This window comes from Dipodomys ordii, unplaced genomic scaffold (genome assembly GCF_000151885.1).
Source record: "Dipodomys ordii isolate 6190 unplaced genomic scaffold, Dord_2.0 Scaffold40, whole genome shotgun sequence".
Classification (NCBI taxonomy): Eukaryota; Metazoa; Chordata; class Mammalia; order Rodentia; family Heteromyidae; genus Dipodomys; species Dipodomys ordii.
Window position 1 is genome coordinate 13,737,762 of NW_012267256.1, and position 15,806 is coordinate 13,753,567.

General features: G+C 37.9%; 1 protein-coding gene across 1 annotated transcript in view; it reads right to left on the reverse strand.

Annotated features, from left to right (window-relative positions):
- Glis3 (GLIS family zinc finger 3) overlaps window positions 1-15,806 on the reverse strand; it is a 447,811-nt gene that overhangs the window by 103,244 nt on the left and 328,761 nt on the right. Inside the window, exons 5-6 of the mRNA XM_013018480.1 lie at window positions 10,646-10,807; window positions 5,737-5,847 (exon numbers count right to left, since the gene is read on the reverse strand). Coding sequence (XP_012873934.1) covers window positions 5,737-5,847; window positions 10,646-10,807 — 273 coding nt within the window. The remainder of the gene's footprint in view (window positions 1-5,736; window positions 5,848-10,645; window positions 10,808-15,806) is intronic.

Below are 15,806 nucleotides of genomic sequence, written 5' to 3' on the forward strand. Positions count from 1 at the left end.
TATTTTGAAATTCTGTACCAGTAGGAGTCAACCCTCTAGGGAATAAGAGGTACAGAATCATCTTACTTTCACAAAGTCTTTAGGGATATTATAGAGAAAGCCAAAAAAGATAGTCACTAAGATTCTTGCCATTTTTAAATTTTTTTTTGCATTTTTTGCATTTAGTAGCTCTGAGGGTCTTAATTTCAAGTGTTGGTTAAAAAAAAATCTACGGAGCCTATCTGAGGAAAGAATACATTCTTCCTATCATTTCTTCTGCATATCATTTCTGGGAGGTGCTGAGCTTGCTGAAACCCACCCGTTGAGTGTGATTACTCCCATGTGGTCTATGAACTCTCTGGATAAGCCTTAGAGTGAATCAAATATCCCAGGCTCCAAGTTCACTTTAATTCCCTCTAGTTTGGGTCACAGTGTCCTGTCTTTTGAACCTTATTTGTAACATCCCTGAGACCCGGAAAATAGACTATAGTCATCACTAAAGGATGATGCCACCTCCAAGAATACTGCGCTCATGCCTATTAATCTTAGCAACTCAGGAAGGCCAAGACCTGAGAATCTCAGTTCAAAGCCAGCCCAGGCAGGAAAGTCCATGAGAGTCTTATCTCCCAACTATCAAAAAGTCAGAAGTAGAGCTGTAGCTCAAGTGGTAGAGTACTAGCCTTGAGCAAAAAGGGTCTGGGACAGTCCCTGGGGTCTGAGTTCAAGCCCCAGGGCTGGCAAACAAACAAACAAACCCTCAGTTCTCAAAAGCTAAAGTATTTCCAAGGACGCTGTTGATCAGTGGTCAGTCATACTGGGCTGCTGTGGACTTCAGGTACGTGATGTAACAGTATTTTCTACAGAAATAGCTCCTTTCTCACCTCTGAAGCCTTGGGTTTGCTTGTCAAGCTAGCTGCAAACATAGGGAAATGGAAAAATCAAGGGAATGTAACTTAAGCTTAGTCACGATGCAATTCATGGCATTGCTTAAAAGCAGCCATACCTCCTGATGTCCAATCCAAACAGAACAACACAGCCACCTGCCCAGGATCTGCCCAGAAAAGTTTTTACATTAGGCTTATCCAAGCCCTTGTGTGAAGTCACCCTGAAAATAAATCTTCACAGCTCAGAGAGCCAAGATACAAACAAATGGGAAAATATTGCCGAGGGATATCAAAGACAAAACTCAAAGGAAACTGAAAAAAGAAACTAGCAGTAATTGCCTGAGGGACAAGGGACATGAATTCTTTGCAAGTGAAGACAAAACGTGGATACTGAGCAGGGCAATGGTGAACTGAGGTCCTGATGTCCTAAGGACACAAGATTTTAGACAGCAGAGTCCGGGCCAAATGGTTTTATTCCAGTTTTGTTTTCCTCAGTAAAAGAAAATGACTTGGAAGCTCCAAAGGCTTCTGTTAGTCAATCAATATGCAAAACAACTATCTAGAAAACTACTTCCATAAGGGAACTGTGTTAGGTACTGTCCAGTCAAAACTGGTCATTCAAACACCTGTTAGTGGTGGGTATTCTTAACTTGGTTGGATGCTTTCCCTCCTTCTTCCTCTCCCTCTTTTCTGTCCCTCTCTCCCTCCCTCCCCCCTTCCTTTTCTCTCCCTTCCTCCCTCTCCTCTCTCTCTTCTTTTTTCTTTCCAAGCTAAATGTCCTCAGGAAGAACATCAACAAAATTACCTTGTAATACATAACACAACATTGTAATATATTCAAAACATATTTGAGCCAAATAAACAAGTATTAATAATGGGAATGGTTTAATTTTTTTTTCCGGAACAGAAAGGTTGAATCAAATCAGACAAAAAGGAACTGTGAATTCTTTACTTGATTGTATATCCCACCTACCCCCCTACCATTAGACCTTGACAAAAAACAACTGATAGGCAAAAAGGAGCTTCATGAGTCATTTTGCTACATGCTTCTTCAACTGAGGGGAAAATAATTATTTTCATATAGTTTCTCAAGGCAGATTAGCTAGCCTGTATGGTACTCAGTAAGTTATTTATAATTTTCAGTGTCTGTAGGGGAGAGGTGGTGACTTTAAACAACTTCCAAAGAATTGCCAGTTCTTTATGAAGAAAATGACACAGAATAAAATAAGCTTAGCCAGAAAGCTCTGAGTAGAAAACATAAACACACACATTATATTCAATCATATTTCAGATGCTAGGCAAGGTTTATAACATCCTATGTGGCGATCACAGGAGTCAACGTCATCAAGTACAAAGATTCAAAGGTCAGTGTTTCACAAACATGGAACAAATCACATTCAAAGTTCAGCATCTCTGTGAAAGCAAGAAATGGGTGAAAATTCTCGTCACCTCTAACTTGGGTACAGGGAATGCTTGCATTCACATTTTAAAAAGTCCATTTTGATAACAGGTAAGAGTTGAAGGAAACTCCCTTGCCTGTGGTATTTCCAAGGTGAAAATGAAAAATTCTGATAAAGCTCACAGCCTTGAGGAAAATTTCAAGTGGCTTATTACCTTAGGCTTTTCTCATTTCACTCGCTTGTTATCAGGCAGAATTGAAGGACAATTTTTTTTTTTTTGCCTTTTGCTCTATGGACTAAATTCTATTTTCAGTAGAGACCATTGCTAGTGAGTTGACTATTGGGCCATTCATTTAGTTTTGTAGCCCTGTCTGGATGGACTCAGGAACTGCAGAGTGCGGTCAATGGAAGGAATCTATGCATTGGCTGGTGGAATGTATGGGTGGACCAGATTTGTGCAAAGAGAAAAGTTAATCTCTGCATGCAATGAGCCAAATTATTCCCAGAAGAGATTCTACACACACACACACACACACCCCTTGCTATCTTCTTTCTGGGTACAGCTTGAATAATGTTTAGCTCAGATCTCAGGTTGGACTTGGTCTTCAGTGGGATCAATAGATGTGGAATCAGCCCACATACCCGTGGCATGGGGCATTGCTTAGGAGATCTCTACCTTTCCTGACATACATTAACCTTAGGCCTCTGAGAGCTTTGTCACTTCCACCGAGTTCAGAATGAGTCCTCATAAAGCCAGCAATGCTAAGACCAAAATAATGTCATGGGGGAGGGCAAAAAAAGAGGATTAGAGGCCGGCCGGCAGGGTATATTAAATGAGCCCATGACTAACAGGGTGTGACAGAAAAGAGTTTTATTCTTTTCAACTAAACAATTCCCTAGGGCTGGGACCCATTACTCCTCAGTGCCTTTATCACCTTGGAATTTTTATGGTTATTTTTTGATGAATTCACATTTTTGTAAGGGCTTTTTTGAAATGGTGCCAGTTTTCAATTTTTAATTAAAGTCGTAAATAATCTTAATTCTGCTTTAAAAGGTTTATTGTTTCTTTCTTTTTTTTTTTAAATCATTCCTGCCAGGAAATATTTCAAATACCAAATCCTGATGTGAGTGAGCAATTAGAATCTCTCCAAGGTCTAATAACAACATTGTACCATGTAAATAAAACACACTGGTACATCAGCACAAGATTTAGAGCCGTGGATTGGCTGGGTTTAGGTTTATTAGCAACTGCTTCTCTGGGGAGTGACATTTCCTCTTTTTGTTGGATGAAGAAGCTTTCATCATTTTAATTTCCACAAATTAATCCAACACAGACTGATAAAAAATTTTTTAGAAAAATAATTAGGTTACATTTTGGGAAGTAAAAATCATCATTAAGGGCTAGACAATGAACGTTAACCAAATCCAATTCAAATATATTCAGGACATACAGAGTGGACATCAAAAGCAAAATCAACATCTCATTTTGCATAAGGCAAAGTTAAGAAAGAATTACAATATTTGACATGAAATTATGGTATCACTTGAAAGGGTACCTTTGTTATCTAGGCTAGTATTTTAAGGTACTAGTAAATTTTGGCAATAAAATTATATTTTCAAATCTCAAGGCCTGTTTTTCTTTTCTTGGTTTTGTCCAGTTAATGCTTTAAGAATGTTCTACACACACAAAGGCTAAAAAATAGTTGAATAATAAAAGCCATGAACAATTCCTGAAAATATCTCGTTACATTTCCAATCTGCCAACGGGTTACCTTCTTAAATGAAACATCGTATCGTTGCCGATTTCTCTAGACTTGGGGAGTAACACCTCTTCATGTCATGCTCTCCAATCCTACTGGTAAATCTGGTATTCCAAGTAAAGCCTCACACATTTCAAACAACTTGGATGTGGAGAATAGTCAGGCTTAGAGTAAAAAGTTTCTTATCTAGGCTTTGTCTTAAATAGATACGACGTATTACTTCAAATTTATAATATAGACATAGATAATGATAAAAAACACATTAGACAACAATCCTGCTAAAACACTTCATATTATATTTCATCAATGGTGTGTCATCTTAAGGTTATACATTCTTATTTCTGTTTTAATGTACACTATTAATTTACTTAGTTCCTTTGCTTTTCTAAAACGCAAGAATATACCAATCCAGGCCAAGTAATCATAGATATCAATTCACTGGGATTCCAATTAAAGAGATTTAAATATATTTCCAGAGGGGAGAAAACTTAATTCTAACAGTCTGTTTACAAGATTGGGTTTGTATACAATTATGCATGTCTGTCAAATCTTCCTAGCTGAGGACATTTTTTATAGCTCATGGGGAAAAGGTCAAGTTCTTTCCACATATGAGACCTCAGCTTGCATTCTGCTAACACCTTCCAAGGAAGAAAAAAAATTCAAGTAATAAAAAGACAAGAGAACATTTCCCAACACGAGGTGTTAAACCCTAGTAAATCATGAAAGAATTCATGTTTTCTAACTAGAGGCCGTGGTGACTTGCATACCCTTGGCCATACAGTTCATTCATTTGAAATAGTCTTATACTGCTCTTAATTTTTTTCCTTGTAATAAAGGGCCCTTGCATGTATCAAGTATCTATCTCAATGCAAATTGAACATTCAAAATGAAAAATATCTCCACATGTTTTCTGACATAGACAGAAGACACTTTTTTTTTCTTTTCAAAATAAATGTGACTTCGTAGTTTTTTTAGGCAATGCCCTGAAGGGGAGTAAGCAAGGTGTCTCTAGGGGGTGTCTAAGCCCAGTATCGCCACTTTTCTGGATTGTGTGTGAGTCAGAATAACTAACTGGTTGATCTTTAACACTTATTCCAGGTTTCAAAGATCACAAACCTTACAAACTTTGAGAGATACCTCAATCCCTCACTGATGTGAAAGGAATTCAGTTCAGTTCCTTTTCAGACTTTTCACACAAGAAACCTATCAAGAAACCTGCTTTTTCTCTAATAAAGTGAGACAAACTCTGTACTTATCCCAGATTCCGCCCCCCCCCTGCTTCCTTACAGCTGATGTCATCCTCGCCAATTGATATTTTGGTGGGTGGGGGGGGGGCGGGGCAGGGAAGAGAGCACTTCTCTCAAGAAGTGTTTCATTTATCATTGTTTCCTCTTCCCAATTCAGTTTTGGTTAGGTCCTTGGGTTTATTGCCTATACCTGCCTTTTGTTACTTCCTGGTGTAGGTTACTTTCATTCATTTTCTCTGTCTCGTATTATCCACCCCCTGAAAAGTTCTTGTCTGGTTCTATCAACTAAGTGAATCATAACCTTATTATTTTCACCCTCTTGAGAGATTTCAGTCCTCACAACAGTCGAAAGCTGTTTACATGTTAAGAAGTATAATGATTTCCAGTGCCTTGCAGAAGTCCTGAGTCCTGCGAGAGTCATGTACATGTGCTTTTTCTGGCTGTAATTTTTTTCTTTTAAAATTACCTTTTTCCTTGCTTGTTGATCTTTGGACGAATGTGCCTTCACATGTTTTCTTAGGGAACTTGGGTCTGTGTAGCGTTTGGTACATCCTGGAATTTGACAAGCATAAGGTTTCTACATAAGAAAGAAAAAAAGAAAGAAAAAGAGTAGTTAAATCATAAAGGACTAATCAGAATATGAACTGTCACCCATTGATGGATGTGAAATGTTGAGTAATACTCATGCATTTTAATGAGAAAAAATCCAGGAACTTTGCATCATGGTTTCTGGCAATGTAAACTTTCCAGAAAGAAAGAGGTATCCTATCCTTGATGGCTGCTAAGACATTGCTTTAGGTTGCACGCTTGTGGCACTTTTTAAAGTAGAAATTATTAGTAAGCATCTTCAGTCATACTTACAGTTATGTTTCCCTGAGAACAATCTTTGGTACTGTCAAAAACTAGTAAACACATATTCTTTAAGGATTCAGGTAAAGAAGTTGTAGAAAAGTCCAGAAAAAACTGGGTATGTTTCAGAAGAAACCTGATTCAGAAAGAGAGAGGGAGAAAATTAAGAAGGAGAAAATTAGCATAAAGTAAGCAACGGACAACAGGTTTCAAACAACGGACACATGAAAAATCAGCCAGAGGAACATTAATAATATTAGAAGTCCTGGTACTGGATCTGAATGAACACATGAGCCCTGGGATTACAGCAAAGAGGACACAGATTAGGCAGTTCAGAGCCCCTGTACTCTGGAGAGATAGGAAATGTGCTGTCTAAGGTTGTGTCTGTGTCTAGGATCAAATATATTTCTTTATCACAGGTACCTGGTACATAATAGTTAGAAATGAATGAAAAAATGGATGGATAGATGGATAGATGGATGGATGGATGGGTAGATGGATGGATGGATGGATGGATGGGTATATGGATAGACAGATGGATAGATAGATACATAGATGGATGGATGGATGGATGGATGGGTAGATGGATGGATGGATGGATGGGTAAATGGACAGACAGATGGACCCCCTTCTATCCAAACTTCAGCATCATCGCCTATCACTACCACAATAACAAAATCCTTATCAAGGGTTTTTAAGGCTATGATTTATGTTGCAAAATGAATCAAAACCTTCTGCTTATTCTTTAAGAAGTAGAAAAAAATCCGGGGGTTAACTGTGTTTGTAAGATGTATTAATTGTCACTGATCTACTTATCACATCAAGTAAGATATGTGATCTGGGCCTGCATGACGTGAAATAGAAGTCTTTTCAACAGAAACCTTATGTTAAAAATAGAATTTTTGCTCTAGAAACTTGTTATCACTATTGACAACAACATGTCATAGCTAATCTATTTATGGTAAACTCCTGCTTTCTCGTATATGAGAGTCTTTTTGTATTCCACATTTGCCTTGCTGGAAGCAGTATTTATGATTCATTATAATTTGGGGGCCATTATTGAGTCCAATAAGGTAAAATCATGACTATATCACTTATCTTGACTTCTTCAATTTAATTTCTAAGTTTGCTATCCTCTGTTCATTGACTGACTTATTAACTAACTGATTAATCAATCAATTACTGACTGATTGAATCACCAATGTGTCTGAAGTCTCCAGTATATGCTGGACACTGTGTTACGTTGTAGGAATCTTTCAATGAACAATGGACGACTCAAGCTCTTAACTCCAATTTTTATGAAACAGTGAGCTAATTATTGGCTAGTCACTTGCTCATGAGTTTCCAATGGGTGAACAAAGATGTTCTTAACCTGAGAAACTTTTTTCTAAGTTTACGTAACTTTCTTGCCTGACCTTTCCCTACATTACCTTGACATTAAGAGGAGCAACTAGCCAATATCTTTACTAAAGTCACAATAGCAATTCATTAGCTCATGTTTTAGAGCATGACAGGGTACAGACCATATTATAAGGTTTCATAAATATCAATTAACATGTTATTGATGTTATCTTGATTTAGGTTGATTATTTTGTATTAAGTTTTGTCATTTTGTATTTAATTAATTTAAGATAGTCATAGAGAAACCTTGGTCAGCTGGCCTTAACTCTCTCTCTCCTTGCTATTAAACACCAGGGACTTCAAGGCACTGGTAGCTCACACCTGTAATCCTAGCTACTCAGGAGGCTAAGATCTAAGGATGGTGGTTCAAAAGCCAGGCAGGCCAGAAAAGTCTATGAGAATCTTCAATTAAACACACACACACACACACACACACACACACATAAAGCTAGAAGTGGAGCTGTGGCTCAAGTGGTAGAGTGCAAACCTTGAGCAAAAATGCTCTAGGCTCTAGGCCCTGAGTTCAAGCTCTAGGACTGGCGTGCACACACACATGCACACATACACATACCATAAAACATATGTAATATTTTAATATTTAGTATAGTATTTTAGTATTAGTATTTATTATAGTATTTTTAGATTTAGTGTAGTATTTAGTATTTTCCATGAGCACCAAAGATGTTAATGGAGAAATGAGTTGACAGGATATTTCAGACTTAAAATTGTAGAGTTAGTAAACTTGATGGCAAAACATTTTCCTATGAGTCAAAAATCTACTTGGTTGAAGAAAGATCCTTTATTAAAAATTCTGACAGAATTTGCAGAAGAATGATTAATGAAAGGGAGTAGGGACCTAAATTTAAATCATAAATTCCTTAAGCAACTATAGCTTGCTTGCTGGAGTTTAATTTCCATATGATTTTTAAAAGGGCATACCAACTTGTTTAACATATTTAAACAGGAGCTAGTTCGGATCTTAAAGGAAAGTGAAAAGTAGTTTTAAAGGATTTAATACAAATATATTTTCCAAAAAATAGCTGAGCTTCAAGAGCTATTACATGGAACAAAAATCATAAAAGATTATTATCTTGGGTGGCTCTGCTCATAGTTTTAAAATGGGATATGACTTCTTTTTAATTCAGAAATGATTTTTGAAAATGTTCTTTGTTTGATTAGCTAAAATTAGTACCCAGCATAGAAGGGTATTATGGAACTATAACACTTACCCTCACAATAGTTCTTTTAAACTACAGATAGCTTGCTAGAGTGGAAGCAATTTCTCAAGACAATCCTGTCTCATGAATGTTCATTCTTCCATGATAACTTTTAATGACAAATTGGAAAATTTATTGGATTTTACCAAGACCATTTTAGACACAACAAAATGGAGCATTTTAACATAATTTATTCCTTTTTTTGTCCTTTATCTGCACGAAAAAATTCCACTATTCACCACATTTATTCATTTAATATTCTATTCTGTTTGTCCTAAAAACTACTGAATTCAATTCAGCTAGAGCCGAAGGAACCCATCCTAAGTCCATATTGTTCTGTATTACAGATATTTGCAGACAAGCCATCCATTTATGTATATTAGGATATTAACTCTGTTTAGAAAGGTTATGTCACATTAACTAAAATGACTTCTACCAATAGGACTAATAGAGACTAATCAAAAAATAAATATGTTAACCATAGCAGCAGAAGAATCTTAAGTACGTATAAGAAGGTTTGGGTAGAAATAACAGCATCTTTTCAGAATTCGAACTGTGGTGTCGTTTAAGAATAGACATCAGAATGTTAACACCGAGAAAGTACTGTCATGAATACATTATTTGCAAGCACGTGGATCAGAGATCTGCAATGTGTATAATACATTTATCCTGATGCTTTGTTAAGCAAAGTGAAATTTTATAGCGTGTATCTGGCCTCCTGTAAGGAAACTATCCGTCAAAAGCTGAGAAATGCAGAGGAGGCCTATCAATATAACCAGAAAAATAAGAGACAATAGTTACATAGCAAAGGCATTTGTGAATGAGCAAATTGTAGCAGCATTATGAGAGTTAAGAGTGTGATAATAAAAATCAATTGTTCTCCTAGGGTTGTGTCAAAGGATATAAGATTGTTAACACAGATGAATTGAATTGAACCCTTGAGCAAGAGTTGCTGTTTCTTTTCAGATAGCTTAAAGGTAAAAATAGCAGTTGCTTTCTCAAACAAAAAGCAAACTGACTCTCAAAAGCTGGGCTAGTTGCAAAGTTCTTCTATCAAGATTACATACAAGCTCACACCTCTAATCTAGCTACCCAGGATGCTGAGATCCGAGGATCGCGCTTCGAAGCCAGTCCAGGTAGCTAAGTTCTGTGAGACTCTGATCTTCAATTAACCACCAAAAAGCTGGAATAGAAGTGTGGCTCAAGTGGTAGAGTATCATTTTTGAGGAAAAAAAGCTAAGGCAGTGATTAAGCCCTGAGTTTAAGTCTCAGTATTGGTGCATGTGTGCGTGCACACATGTGTGTACACACACCCACACACACAGAGGGAGAGGGAGGGGGAGATGGAGAAAGAGAGGGAGAGGGAGAGGAGGGGGAGGAGGAGGAGCAGGAGGAGAGGAAGAGGGAGAAAGAGGGGAGAGAAGTAGAGGGGAAGGGGGAAAAGGAGAATAAGGGGAGAGGGGGAAGGAGAGGGAAAGGAGGAGGAAAGAACTAGACAATGAAAAACATATCACATAGTTCAAGCAATAACCTTCTTGGCCAACAATGTTATGTCTTGATAGTTGAATGCCTATTTTGATGTCCGCTCTCTAGTGATCCTTGTCTGTAGTATCATCTACCACACAGCCACAGAACTGCTTCTGCTTTGTATGCAGAAATAGCCAAGTAACTCCTTAGTCCCAAGGAAGTTGCAAGAGTGTTGTAATATTTTGTAAATACAAAAAAAAAAAAAAAAGCGCCACAGAGCATTCTTTTGGGTCCCGTACCAGATTCTCCTGCTGCCCTTGGCATTGTTCCTGTAACCTGCAGACCCATAAAGCAAACACTAGACCACCTCATTATCAGAGAGTCACTTCCTTCTGCACACCAGGCTGCAGCTGGAAGGTGGAAAACTCGCACCATCCTTACAGTGTCCAGATGTGTCCTCTGGTGCTTGGCACGATCACTGGAGTTACTGAAGGCCTTCTGACAGCCCGGATGTTGGCACAGATAGGGCTTCTCTCCTGTGTGGCTCCTCAAGTGGATCTTGAGATTCTCAAGCCTTGAAAAGGCCTTCTTGCAACCTTCAAACTGCAGAAAGAAAACATGTTTTAGCTGTTGAAAAGGAACTTGAATACTGAAGGCTGGAGGACAGAAAAGGGGGGAAAAAGGGTCCTTGTACTTAGCCTAGAACAATACAATAAAATGCAGTGAAAACGATAACAAAGGTTCCTTCTAAAAATAGCCATGTGTTTACACAAATTACATTTTTCCGCTGAATAAACATGCCACTTTCCAGACCAGATTTGGGTCCCAAACTGATTCCTGTGGTTACTTATGTCAGAGAAAATTCACTGTGAGCCATCTGGCTCAGTTAATAAAAATATAGTAATGTGTGTCTTAAAGATGTATTAAAAAATTAACACACTTTTCCATTTCCAAATTGGTTGAAATTGAATAAACCAGGAAAAAAAGAAAACCTTTTTGACAACTAATGAACTAAGAGGAAAAATCAGATAGATATATGAGAGAGAAAGAGAGAGAGTTATTATCTAAGAGTTCAGGATGAAGGAAGCTTCTACTAGATATGATCAGACAAATCTTTGTATATTTATACTTCTAAAGGGTTTTCCTTCTCTATCTCCTTCCTTCCTTCCTTCCTTCCTTTCCTTCTTTCCCTCCTTCCTTCCTTCCTTCCTTCCTTCCTTTCCTTCTTTCCCTCCTTCCCTCCTTCCTTCCTTCTTTCCTTCCTTCCTTCCTTCCTTCCTCCCTCCCTCCCTCCCTCCCACTTTCTTTTGTACTGGTACTATGCTTGCCCTTGAGACCTTGCACTCCCTCTTAGCTTTTCCACTCACAGTTGGCACTCTTATCACTTGAGCCACGCCTCCACTTCTAATCTAGGACTTTTCTTGACTCCCTAAAGAGAAACCATATTAACATCTAGTGAGAGACTAAGTTTAATGAGATAGTTGTTTTTTAAAATGGAACTGGAAGATGGGAACTCATTTACCGTTCCATCATTTTCCAAATATAGTACAAAATTAATTTTATTCTTGTAACTGTGGTACCTAATTTCTATAGGGTGTTACTTAAAATAAAAAGCTGAAGTTTTCAATGAATGTGTCCTTCGTTTCTCAATAAAATTTACTCACCTTAACATTTACTTAATTTATTCTATGGGAAAAATATTATCTACTATTATGGGGTTAAATGATTCTAACCCTTAACATGATGGTCTAATAAAGAAAATGTGTTAAAAAGAGCATTAAAGATGAGATGGGTTTTATCTTTTAAGAACATTTGCTCCTCTAATACTTTTTATCTAATTTAAGTTCCCAAGAAAAGGGTAAGTTAGAAATATGGAAAAACCTACCAGACCAAAGCACATATATGTCAAACAACCTTAGTCTGGGAATGTAGCTCAGTGATAGCTCTTTGCCTAGGTTTTGAAAGGCCCTAGGTTTGCTCCACAGCACAACAACAACAAATAAGAAATACCTATCGCCCCATGAAACCTCCATTCTTAGGAATGTAGGAGGAGGGAGTGGAGTAGGAATAAATGTAAAGTAAGGGGACAAGATCTGAATGGTTTTCACATAAAACTAGCTGGGATTACTTACACTTATTACTTACAATAACAGACAGGGTAGGATATTGTTTATGACAGGATGATACAGAGATGGCTAGCTTTTGGTGGCTGGAATGATCATTTTCAAGTAAAAGCTGAACTAAGTAGAGAGAATAATCAAACATGTCATAACTCCCAGCTATTTAAGTTGTTCAGATTTTGCACGCTGGGGTTATTTTAAGAAATGTATGAAAGTTGCACTTATTTTTGATTGAGAGTTAGTTATACATGTTCCACTAACATATGTTGGTTTATTTCAATTTTGCTTAAAATAATTTTGGTGTTTTCCTGATTTCTATTTCACATAAAAATAAATTTAGCCTGAACAGAAGATGAATGCTGACGAAGCTAACTACTTTTTCAGTAGTAGAAGGTGGATAATGGCATAAAACAAGAGATAAGGAAGTTGAAGGGTTTGTTTCCCCAGGTCAGATAGGCTTCAGGCTTAAGGATAAGGAGGTGCTCCAAATAACTCTGAATTCATAGCTGCGAGGTCTCTGCCCACAACTCTCTATTTTTATAAAGTTCTCTCTAAATGAAGAGTTAGGCAAAATCCTGGAGCTCAGTTTATTTTACTTGGAATCACCTGTGGCCTACACTTAGGTTTAAAATGAGCCTGTGGTTTAGAACATGCCAAGCCTGAAGCCTAGTTCCTAGCAAGACTATTTTTTAGGGTAGATTCCATTCCAGGGCCAACTCCATGGGTGCTTACCTAGACCTGGGAAGGCCCTGAATCTATGCTCTTCCACAGTTGCCTCAGATCCTCTGCTCAGAAAGAAAGCTGCATTGTTTGGGCACAAGTGATTAAGTGAAGATTTGTGGGATCCTCGATGCACGCTGGACTCATCAGACTGCTCTCATGACCAGACATAAAATTGTATGCAGGTTATCAGTTTGAAGCGTGTCTCATTCACTATCCACTTAAATGTCTAGTTAGATCCAAATTCATTGCTATTATTATAAACAGAGGCCATTTTTAAAAAGGAGTGGGGGATTGCTCGATTTCAAGTAAATCAGTGAAAAAAGAATTGTAGCTTATAACATCCTGATCAACTATAAATAGCAAGAGTGGAGAGAAAAAAATGAGCAGCCAGACTGAAAATGACAACCAAAAGTGATCTATAAGGGAATGAAACTCCAGCTGATCTCAAATGATATCTTGTGATAAAGAAGGTGAAGGCTAGGGTGTAATTCAGTGGTAGAGTTCTTGGCTTGATATGCAAGGACCTGGGTTTGATTCCATAGCCTAGAAAACAAACCAGCAAAAGGAACCAACAAAACAAGAAGCAAAGCCAGAAGCCATGGAATAGCATTATAGTATTTTCATGGGAAAAGATGGCGGCTTTAACTTCACTGAGCTATGTGAATGAAGGCAGGAGGAAAACAATTTCAAGTATGGACATACTTTCCACTCACCCTCTTCAAAACAATTCACTGGAAGAAGCCATAAGCCTCAAACCAGTTAAATTTGCCACTAAATGATTGATAACAGCTTGGGCAGGGCAGCCCTACCACCCAACATGTGTCACACAAACCTGAATGAACTCTTCACACTGAGGACAGTTTGAGAAAGAAAGAAGGTGCTGTTTGCTTCTCTAATGGCGTCCATGCACATGGAACTTGAATGCAACCCTTATCGTTCATGATGAGAATAACCCTGCAATTCAGCACAAATATTTCCTCTCCTTGAGGCAGTTTTACCCCTATGCTTCTAAGTCCAGTGAAATGAAAATGCTTTAACTATAAATTAACACTTACACTTACAAAAGATTACTACAAAATGCACCCAACTTGGATGTTTTGGGTGTGTTGGCAAATGGATGGCTTTTATCCTTCTTCTTAAGATTATTTTCCATGTTTTCCCACCCTATTCTGCGTGTGTCTTACCTTGTAAATGAACAGCTAAGCTCAAGTAAGCGAAAGCCATTAGGTGTGTCTCCCTGGGTTTGATCAGAGGTTTTCTCTGTATGGTTCCTTATAATGCAAGATGCAGTCTGAGATCTAAGGTCTATTTTGGCAACCAACTGCTCAGTTAAGGCTACCAATCAATTCCTTCACAGCTACCTAGCAATAGCTTTGTGAATGGCTGTAGAACAATCAACCCATCATTGGGTCACTGGGTCTAAGTTGTCTAAGATTCAAATATAGACACAAAATAGACAACCGCAGACCCCACACAGATGATCAAATCAGACTCCTAAGTACAACCAAACTCAAAAAGAGTCCTCTAAGGAGATTGTGATGCCCATGGTAAGCCAGTAAGTTAGGAAATGACACATTCAGATGATGATTGCTGTCCCATTTCTTACTCTAACTCTGTGACAGAAGGAAAATGTACAGAATTCCCCTATTTCTAATTCAGACAAGAGTCATATGGACTAGCAGCTACCCTCAGACTGAAAAGGAACATCTCCACTGTAGACTAGGGGCAGGGTTATCTTCATTCACACAGCAAATAGCACCCACATCCCAGAATGCCAATCTCTAACTAGAGACTCTTAAAATTCTTGACTTCCAAATCTGCTACCAGGCAGATGTCTGGCTCTAAAAAGATGTGTGTCCACTAGTTCTTGAAGTGGCCTCCTGACCAATAAAATCATCTCACATAGCTACTGCTTGTTACAATCTCCTGTTGAGGAAAAACATTGACAGGGGCCTAGTCTTCCATTTGCACATGCCCACAAAACTACAAACGCATATGAGAATATAATGCATGCAAAGAGAAGGGACAGCATTTTTCATCTTATGGGTTGTGAAAATAATGCCTTGCATGAAGCCTCCTCACTCTGAAGGGGGGAACAATCTCTTTAACTCTGAGCCTGTTTTTTCAGTAAGAAACTTTAATTAGAAATTTCAAGTCGGCTCAAACCTGAAGAACCTCAGCTCACGCCAGTTGGCTAATTTAGAAAATTATTTCATATTTAAAGAACACTGGGCTATAATCACTGTCTCTATATATTGGCTTGATTACAGATTGTTGACATTCAGTAATGTGAAGATGACCTTTGAAATATTACTTTCCCTTTCTATTAGAGGTTTTTGTGTAAGGTTTTGAAAATGAAAGGCTCATTAGACACCATTAAAACTGGATTTATTCCATATGTGTAACCAATAATCAAGTCGACGATTAGCCCCTCCCCTAATCAGCTACTTCAAGGGCTGAGAAGCATAAGTTTGTATTCAAAGTAGTAATAACAGCAAACCTTCATGATCAAGTTTCTATACCACTGCTGATGTCAACAAAACCCCAAACAGAAAAGAGTCTATGATGCTGGATTTGCTTTTGTAAAAAAAAAAAAAAAAGTAGATAGACATATGATTTCAATTAAGGCTGTGTTTCTGATCTTGGAGGTATACATTGTCATAATTCCATGCGCTAAAACCAATTAATCTCATTAGGAATGGCTGACACTGTGATATGCAGCCAGAATTGATGAATTATATGCTAGTTTACATCTCCAT